At 39.3% G+C, this 10391-nt stretch overlaps 1 protein-coding gene across 1 annotated transcript in view; it reads right to left on the bottom strand.

The window, feature by feature from the left end:
- Positions 1-359: 359 nt before the first annotated feature.
- The window catches only part of CYP4F22 (cytochrome P450 family 4 subfamily F member 22), a gene marked incomplete at its 3' end in the record, with an annotated part of 138120 nt that continues 128088 nt past the window's right edge, over positions 360-10391 (bottom strand). Inside the window, exons 9-12 of the mRNA XM_083354700.1 lie at positions 4367-4500; positions 2705-2769; positions 787-857; positions 360-537 (exon numbers count right to left, since the gene is read on the bottom strand). Coding sequence (XP_083210826.1) covers positions 360-537; positions 787-857; positions 2705-2769; positions 4367-4500 — 448 coding nt within the window. The remainder of the gene's footprint in view (positions 538-786; positions 858-2704; positions 2770-4366; positions 4501-10391) is intronic.

Genomic DNA, 10391 nt, shown 5'->3' with positions numbered 1-10391 from the left:
TTGCATCCCAGACAATTCTAAATGACTGTCCAATCTTTTTTTTTTGAAAACCTGGAAGTCTGATCCTATACTATAGGCATCCCATCACCTAAATATTTAAAATCAAGCCAAAAGTTCATTTTGTATGGCTTTCATTTAGAATACCTCTTGGAGATCTTCATGGTAGCAAAGCAATAGAGCTTAGCACAATTAGTAGACTAGGAGATATAGACACAGTGGTGGGAAAATGTGTGCAAAATATATCTATCCTTCCTTCTACAAAGCTAGAAGCAAAAAGCATCTCTGATCACAAGTCCTCTTGGTGCATTACAATATAGATTCCAAGTTGTAGACCAGTAAATTCTATATAGAATTTCTGATCAAGATTCAGCACAGATTGATTCCACTTGCAGCCACAGTCCATTCTCTGCCCGCAAGATTAGCTCTGGCTTGCGCCGTACAGGTTGGCTCTCATCCAACCGTACCACAAACCTCAATAATGTCAGTGCCAGGGCCACCTTCATCTCTGCCATGGCAAAGTTCTGCCCAATGCAGTTCCTGCAGGGAAGAAAGACTCCAGATCAGTGGCTTCTCTTTTTCTAAAGCTCATTGGACAAATCTAGCATCATTAAGGTTGTTTTTCCCCCTTTAGAGACGAAACTGGCCACTGTGCTGAAACTTTCAGCATGTATTATTTCATGTTCCTTGTCCCCAAAGCCCCCATTAAGAATGTCACATGGATATTCTCCAAAATTCTTCTCTTTTTTTCTTAACAAATGTTTTGTCTTTAGCTGGATATTTGCTTACCTTGGTCCTGCAGAAAAGGGCACAAAAGCTAGTGGATGATGTGCTGAATCAAAGCGATATGGGTTATAGACCTTTGAAAGATAAACAGATTGGATAAATGGATTGAACTAGAAAATGTGAACATAAGAAGGAACTGGTTAATTAATACCAAGTGTTTCATTTGTCAAATGCCATTTTATCCAAGTATAAGATGTCTGGACACAATTGTTCACATAGGAACAGGAGTTGACATTCCTAAGAGTATTCACCAGACAATGAGGACCTGGAAGTTCAGTTCTGCCAACTGATGATCTGGGAATGGGGGCTGGTAAAAGATTCTGACACAAATAGGAAGTCCAGCACAGGACTTTCTTAAACTTAAATCACGGAATCATAGGTTTGGAAGGGAGCGTGTTATACCATCCTGGACAAATGGTTGTCCAGTCTTGAAAACCTCTAGCAATGGAGCACCCACAACTCTGGGAAGCAAGTTGATTAATTTTTGTTTAATTATTAATTATTTTCACTATGAGGAAATTTCTCTTTAGTTCTAGGTTGGATCTCTCTTTAAACAGCTTCAACCCATTGCTTCTTGTCCTGCCTTCATGGGCTTTTGAGAATAAGTCAAATCCCTCTTCTCTGTGACAGCCCCTCAAGTACTGAAAGACTACTATCATTCAGCCCCAATCTTTGATAGGCTAGACATATCTCCCTCCCTTAACCATTCATTCTACAGTTTAGTCTCCGGACCTCTTATCATTTTTGTTGCTCTGTTCTGCATACTTTCTAGGGACTCAGCATCTTTTTGTATCATGGTGACCAGAATTTGATGCAGTGTTCCATGTGTGGCCTCACTAATGCAATATAAAGTGGTACTTTCACTTCTTGTGAAATAAGAATAAGTCTGTACTGTATTACACACCAAGCAAATAGAACCTCTCTGCCACAATTTAAAAACTAACTGATGCTTGACATCACCTTCTCTCTGCAATTTCAGGCAGGTAGCAAAAATGCATTTATTGATCCCTGCTTGGTATTACGGGCAAAACAGTGCCTGCTGCACAGTTCATAGGTTTGAGGGAGCAAGGCTCACTCAAATGAAACCTTATATGCCAGTAATCATCTTACATCTGACAAAAGAGAACTTTCTATGCAAAATTGACCCAAAGTCCTGAAGATCACCCCCTCCTCAAGCTCCAAGGGAATTTTATGAGTTGGATCCTGAGAAGCAAGATGCCTGAAACTAAGAAATAAAATTTTATCAATGAGGTGGCCTCAGTTACAGAGCTCAAAGGGAGAAGAATCAGCAGGTAGGTAACATTGCAATCTTCCCATCTTCCCTCATTAAAAAAATTGCATTAAATGTAAAAACATTAACATCAATAAAACAATCACAAAGCACATGACAATGAACAAAGAGTTCATTGTCATGATGCAGTTCAATAATTTACTTTTTGTTTTGTTGGAGAAAAAAGCATAAACTGTGTTTCACATTTTGTCATATAACAGATAAAACAGAGACAGCAGATTTATATTTTGCACTGCTTCTTTTCCTGAGACTCCATTTCTTAGTGAAAATGCTGGGTGAGAAATATGAATGTACATATCCATTTTCAAATCAGGATCAGCTGAGTTTAAGAAAGAAGCTAAATTTCTATTATTACTATGCATTAATATAATGTAATGCTCAGTATTTTGTTATATGGTTAGTGTAAAAGATGTATGTTGTAAGTACATGCTTTTATTTCTTGACTGATCCATTGAATACTGTAATGGATGGGAAATCATCAACTCTACTATACTCATACTAATATGAGTTTTCTTCAGAAAAATTGCACAATATAAGCATCCAGCAAAGGGAAGGGAGTCTCCCCGGCTGAACTCTACACAGGCCCAAAATGGATGGAAACAAATTACAAAGAAATGGGGAAAATGCTACCTCAGGCTCTGGCCATACAGCAGGATTGTGATGGGTCCCAAAGATACTGACCAGGCAGACATTCCCTGCAGAGAGAAGAATCTAATGAACTCTGGATGCCACCAAAGGTAGAAAGATTCACAAAAGCAGGAAATGGGAAAAGGAACATGCCAGAACTTGGCAAATGAATTGCTGTTGTTAATAGAGCAAAGAATAGGACAACATTCTGTTGGCTTGTGTTTAAGCATGTTTCATATCTTTGTTAGTGCAACAGATTTTCAGAAGAGCTGAGATCTTCCTTTAATGACTTGATGGGACATAATCAATCTACCAATCAATCAATCAGTTTATGGTTCTGCTACTAGCCTAGAGTTCCCCATAAAGTGGACCAACATGTGCTGCTTGACTGTTACTCTCTTTCCCCCAGCTTTTCCACCCCTGCCCACTGCTGCATCTTCCATGATGGCCATTCATTGTTCCTCCACTTCCCAGCCCTGATAGTGCAGTCATCTCATTACCCCCCACACCCACTAGTTGCTCTTGGGATGGACAGAATGCTTCTTTCATCGAGCCAGGCAAATCAAGCAAGATGGCCTCAGAGAACCACAGGAACAGCCCCCCCCCACTGTCTTCTGTTCCAGCAATCGCAGCATACAAGCCTTTAAAAACAGTCCCTAGTCATTTTGCCGCAATGCAAACCCAATTTAAGGTGAAACTGTTAACAGTTCGTGGCAAAAACATCAAAGTGTTTTTAGAGTCAGCTTTGTAATTGGCAGCCTTTTTGGATAGCTAGATGCATAAGAAAATTGTAGTTCTGAAAGTGACTCCTAGAATCCTTAGTGATAGACTTATGGAAAAAGCTATAAAGTTTCCTGAGAGTGAAAAGTCATGTTCAAAAGTAACAATAAATGTGTCTAGCTCAAATTACTAGATTTTTTTAAAAAATTCCATTTATATCCCGCCCTTCTCTGAAGACTCAGGGCGGCTTATAAGCTTAGCAGTAGCCTTCATTCTATGTATATGCCTGCTTATTAGGGCTTTCACACACACCCCAAGCGGCATTATTACAAAGTCAGCTTAATTGCCCCCAACAGTCTGGGTCGACATAGGAAGACCCATGTTTTTCTCCCACAGAAGTGACATGATATACCAAGCAAACATTTTCTCCTACAAGTAGCAACAAAGAAAATAGCAGGAAGGAAGGACAACATTTTCAAGAAGAATGAGACATACGAGCCTGAGCAAAATGTAGAACATAACACCTATTGCTGTAAAACCTATAATAATAGAATTCTTTTTTATTATTTTAGGGTGATATAATTGCTTGTTAAGCATAGATTTATTAGATTAGAAATGGCCAGTGTAGAATTTGGGAAAGCAGAACAGTCTCATTCTGTTTACATCAGATAAATACTGTAAAAGGATCTCTAATACAAAGGAGAACACATTCAATACAGTATATGACCAACTTTCCAAACTGGGATCTTATTTAATATACTTTGCACTTTGTTTAGTTCATAACAGGCTTAATTATAATAGAGCCCAAAAAGAATGATAGCATAGCAGTCTAGAACATCTGCTAATGCAGGCAGGGAATAAAGTCATAGAGTAAAGAAGAGAATCCAGATGCCAGATATAGATAATTAACAAAGGATGGCATGGAGGTCCTTCCATAGCAGATACCTTTAGGGATAACTCGTCCATCAGGAAGGTTCACATCTTCAGTGCAGCGTCGAGATATGGCTGTGACTGGAGGGTGCAGGCGCAGGCTCTCCTTGATGCACATGGTAGTGAAGGGCATGAGGGAGAGATCTTTCCTGAGAAGAGTTGTTTGTTTGTTTGTTTGTTTGTCTGTTTACTTACTTATTAAATTTATTTGCTGCCCATCTTGTAATGAAATGACTCTGAGTAGCTTACATCATTAATGCAGTAAAAGCCTCATTATTTAACAATACTTGGGGTACAATAGCATCTCATGTTATGCTCTCAGTTGGCTCTCTCTTTTTTTTTCACCTGGCTGTAGTATGTATTGCTGTGAGGGACTGCAGTACAGGAGGATGGAAATGTTTGGGAACTAAAAGAGAACAATGGAAGATGATCCCAAGAGTGTTGAACCTGCACTTTATTGTTCTGTTCTAAATAATTGTTTTTGGTTGCTCTCCCATCCTTTCTGCTTTGAAAAAGAAAAATGGAAAGCATCATAAAATCTGAACAAATAACAGTCTTTGAGAACAAGAACATAGTTCTCTATTACACAATTTATTTACATGTGCACACATCCTATGTAATGTCAAAGACTTTTCTTTGAGATTTGGTGCTCTAATGTCAACAATTAATATTTCACAGACTGCTTCTTAAATCATGAATTGCCTTGTTTGCCCTATAAACAAAAAGCCCGGCACAAAAGAGACTAGAGCAGGAGCTCCTGTCAAACTAGTAGCTGTCCTTTTAGACAAGCAAGCATTTGTTTAGCAATTGTTCAAAGTTACAACAGCACTGAAAAAAGTGACTTATGACCACTCCTTACACATATGACTGTCAGAGCATCCCCACAGTCACATAATCAAACTTTGGGAGCTTGGCAACTGGCATGTATTTACTACTCAGTGAGCTTCTGGCAAGCAAAATCTATGGGCAAAGTTGAATTCATTTAATGACTTTGTGATTCACTTAACAAGTGCAGTGATCCGCTTAACAACCATGGCAAAAACAGGTTGTAGAATTGAGTGAACTCACTTCACAACTGCCTTGCTTAGCAACAGAAACTCTGGTCTCAATTGTGATTACCTTTCTGTACAATCACACTGTACAGAGACTATCTGTACATGTTCCACCTACATTCAGACAGCAAAGGGCAGGACTGTATGTATAAACACTGTGAAATTGAAAAGAATCCAGAATCCTTGCCAGAAGGCAATAGAAATGCAGCTATATCTTGAACAAAGAATTCTGATGATCTTCTTTGTAAGTGGTGATCGACAAAGAAATAAGTGCTTGCTTGTGAAGTGTTTAGATTTATAAGCCGCAGATAGGAAGATATTACAGAGGGTGGTGAGCACAGCACAAAATATTGTGGGCTGTCCCCTGACACCACTGGATGACATCGCCAGGGCTCGTTGCCTTCGAAGAGTGAGAAAAATTCTCAGGGATGACTTACATCCTGGTCAGTACCTCTTTACTCTCCTAGCCAGCCACACCAACAGGCTGAAGAACAGCTTCTATTCATGGGCTGTCTGGCTCCTGAACTTGTAAGCCGCCCTGAGTCTTCGGAGAAGGGCGGGATATAAATGGAATTTTAAAAAAATAAAAAAATAACTCTATGTACGGTTGACTTGCGAGGCCAGTGTGTTGTGCAATTAGCTCACATGGTGTAACTAGATGGTGGGTTTGTTGTCACTGTGAGTTGTGTTGGTAGGGGCATGAAGGGAGGCTCAGCCAATCTCACTGTATACATGTTGTACTTTGATAATAAAGGTTCATTCATTCATTAGATCCAAAAATTGGAAATGGGACATAACTGGTTCCAGAGTTGAACAAGTCTATTTACAACTAGCCAGAAAACAAAAGATAATGTAAAGAATACTTCTATAACATTACAGGTAGTCCTCATTTAGTTACTACAAGTGGGACCAGCAACTCAGTCATTAAGCAAAGTGTCCTTTAAGTAAAATACCAAAGTTTTATATTTTTATTATAATATTTCAATGCAGTAAAACACTATAACTTATGATTCTACTTCAGCTTTCCTTTGCTTTCCAGACCTGCAAAGGTCATAAATGTGAGAACTAGTTGAAAATGTACTTTTCCATCACTGTTGTAATTATGAAAATCATTAAATGAAGCATTCAAGAACAAGAACTAGCTGTATGTACAGGTAGTCCTCAACATACAACAATAATTGAGCCCAAAATTTCTGTTGCTAAGCGAGACAGTTGTTAATTTTGACCCACTTTACAAGATTTTTTGCCATAGTTAAGTGGCTCACTGCAGTTAAGTTAGTAACGTGGTTGTTAAGTGAATTTCGCATCCCCATTGACTTTCCTTGTCAGAAGGTAGCAAAAAGTGATCACATGACCTCAGGACACTGCAGCCATCATAAATATGAATCAGTTGCCAAGGGTCTGAATTTTGATCATGTGACCATAGGGATGCTGCAACAGTTGTGTGAAAAACAGTCATAACTCTTTTCAATAACATTGCAATTTCTAACAATCACCAAATGAACTATTGTAAGTTGAAGACTACCTGTACTTTCAAAGTTTAGAAAGAAATTCAAGAACTTTTGTGTTCAAATGGTTTTCTTAACTATCCTTTCAGTCCAGGAAAAAAGGCTGAAAAGAGAAAGAATAATGCAAGTGAATGGCTGAAAAGATTTAGACTTTGGGACCATGGTCTGAATTATTTGGATAATGAATTCCTGTCATGGGATGAATTGCACCTGGGAGAGTGGTAAAAATATTCTTGGACAAAGAATGAGAAGCTTGACCAGGAAGGCTTTAATCTCTAGAGCAGGGCTTTTCAACCTTTTCAACCTTTTCAACCTTTTCAACCATTGTACAACATCCGAGTACCACCAGTTGCCTAGCAAGGGGTGAAAAACTTGATGACCAAAAAAAAAAAAAACCAACGAAAAAATGTGATGAAGTACAGGTACTCCTCGACTTACAACAGTTCACTTAGTGACTGAAGTTACAATGGCACTGAAAAAAGTGCCCCTGTGCCACAGCCGAGCAAGACCCCTGCCTGCCCGCCCAGCGGCGCTCTTCCTCCTGTCTGAGGTTTTCATTGTTGTGAGCATTTCTGTTGAGGATTGGCAGCGGGAGTGGGGTGGGGCTGTTTGGTTTTTATTCCCCCCCTGCATCTGCTGGGTGGTTGCAGCAGGTTTGGGTCACTTGACGTGACCCTGGGGCACTGTGACCATCATAAATATGAATCAGTTGCCAAGCATCTGAATGTAAATCACAAGACCCTGGAGATGCTGCAACAGTACAGCTGATCGGCGCTTCTTCTGGGCTCAGAAGTGTCAGAATCAGTGCCGAGCTCCAGCTGGATCCTGGCACTGATCCTGGTGCTTGCACTGAGCCCCAACAGCCCTGCAGCTCCAGCCGTCTCTCGCTCAGGCTTGTGCGGTGCTGCCACCGGTTCAGCTCATTCCCCTCCCCCGCTACCACTTTTCTAGGATGGTTGCATACCACCTGCCAGGTGCCAATGTACCACAGGTGGTGCCCGTACCACTGGTTGAAAAGCCCTGCTCTAGAGAACGAATGTCTATCCTTTTGACTTGCCTGGGCTGCACTGAGTGAAGAGAAATTGTCTTGGGACACATATAAAATATATATTTAATGTATATAAACAGGGCTTTTTTCCTCATAGAATGCTCAGAACGGTGTTCCGGCACCTTTTTTCCCCCAAAACAATCTCCCTCTATTGGCTTTAGGAGTAGGCAATATTGGCTCTTTTTTATGACTCGTGGACTTCAACTCCCAGAAATCCTGAGCCTGCCACGCTGAGGGGAAAGGGAGAGGTTTCCAAGCTGAGCCATGCTGGCTCAGGAATTCTGGGAGTTGAAATCCTTGGGTCATAAAAGAGCCAAGTTTGACTACCCTGCACTAGAGGAGGACATTAAAATGATTTACAAGGTTACTTCTTTAGGAACTAAACTTTTAGAATCTAAAACAGCTAATTCAAAAAAGCCAACAGGAAAGAACCTAACATTTTTCATCTGCTTCTGTCTTTTGGAAGGTAAAATTAGATAACAAAATAATCTATTTCCTATGTTAACATCTCTGCAATGAAATCAATAAAGGTAACAGGAAAGAAATGAGAAGCATTTTTCTCAATGTAATATGTTTAATTTAGTTGATGCTAGAAAAAATAGCATCTTTTGTAAATATTCTTGAAAACTATTTTGAATCATCTATATAACCATCTATTACAACTAAACCACTTTAAATTAAACAATTCTTAAGAATGAAATATTCTTAATTTGGACTTTACTTTTACTGTTTGGACTGTTGTGTGTTTTGAAAAATAGATTATTTAGAATCTAGTTATGTTGCACTTCAGTCTTTAAATAATTAACCTAGTATATACATAACAATATATGATGTTTTCCATCAATAACAACATTTATTAAAAAGGCTAAAATAATTTCTGGTGGTATTATCTGTACATTAAAATTTTGTTTAGTCACAATCTTTCACTTTTCACATTCTGAACAAGCAACGGTCATGTATCCTAGCAAAAGATGTTACATATGTGCATAAGTGTAGTCAGTAGCATATGCCTTTTTAAAAATATCAAACATGCAAAGAAACAAAAGTAAGTCAAAATGTCTGTATTACATTCAGAAATGCCAACTTTGCAACCAATATTTCTCATCTATAACTATGGCACCCTAAGGATACCTGCATACATGCAAATGCTTCTCTGGGATCAGTAACGCAGCAGGGATTGCTTTTTCCTTCCAGTAATAGATTGCTGGGAAATACCAAACATGGCCTTGAGAATTCCAATGTTTGTTACAAATTTTTCTGGATGGGGTTGGAAAGAGGCTGTTTGGTGCTGGAGACCACTGCCATAAGGAACACAGCTTTGGGTCGGGGTTCGGAGCAGCTCCGGGTGGGGGCTCAGCATGGGCTGCAGCATGGCAACTGCGGGGAGGGGAATCCCCACAGTGGCTGTGGGGAGGGGAATCCCCATGGGATGTGGTTCCGAGCTGCAGGGGCAGGGGTACAAAGGACAGGCAGCGACGCCATAGCAAGACACTGGCATTGCTCCCAGTGACAGCACCTCTGAGTTCCGGCACCTTTTTTTTTTTTTTTAGAAAAAATGCACTGTATATAAATAACAAACTTCCTTTATTTTTTAATATGTTTTATGATTTCGTGGGGCTGCATTGCTAGCTGTCCAGGAATGCATGTATCCTGTGAGTTGGACACATCTAGTCTAGGGATTAGGGAGAAATAGATGTAAGTGTAGAAATAGATGTAAGTGTTGCTTCAACGTGCCTTCTAAAAATTCAATAAAAATTCAATAAAAGGAAGAATATAGTCTCATAAAGCACATGGTTTTATATTGATGTCCAGAACAGGGAAAATAAGCTTGAACTCTTAGTACATGAATAGCAAAGATTTTTTTTTATTATTTATTTATTTATTTATTTATTTATTTATTTATTTATTTATTTATTTATTTATTTATTTATTTATTTATTTATTTATTTTTGGGACTTATATGCCGCCCTATCTCCCGAAGGACTCAGGGTGGCTAACAACAATAAAAAATACAATACAAAAGTTAAAAAAGAATTAAACTAACAGCCCCAATAAAAATTAAAAAATTAAAAACATTTTAAAAATCCGTTGTCAGTCCGGGACAGCCTGATGGAAAAGGAATGTTTTAAGGCTGTGGTGAAAGCACCGGAGATCCGGGGCCATCCGGAGCTCAAGGGGAAGTTGGTTCCACAGGGCTGGTACTCCCACAGAGAAGGCCCTCCCCCTGGGAACAAACGTTTGGATGAATGGTACTATCAAGACCCTGGAAATAATATCTAGGGACTAAGAGCAACAAGGCATGAAAGCAAAGCAATATGGTGTGCAAGCAGTTTTTTCTTTCATACTGCCAACGATAGGTCAACACCCAATGAGGCAACTGAGGATTCTAGAAATAAACTGCTGGCTTAAGGAATAGTACCATTTAGACACCA

The sequence above is a fragment of the Vipera ursinii genome, assembly GCF_947247035.1.
Source record: "Vipera ursinii genome assembly, chromosome: 2".
Lineage (NCBI taxonomy): Eukaryota > Metazoa > Chordata > Lepidosauria > Squamata > Viperidae > Vipera > Vipera ursinii.
Note: the sequence above shows the minus strand (reverse complement) of the source record. Positions and strands in the feature narration are given on the sequence as shown.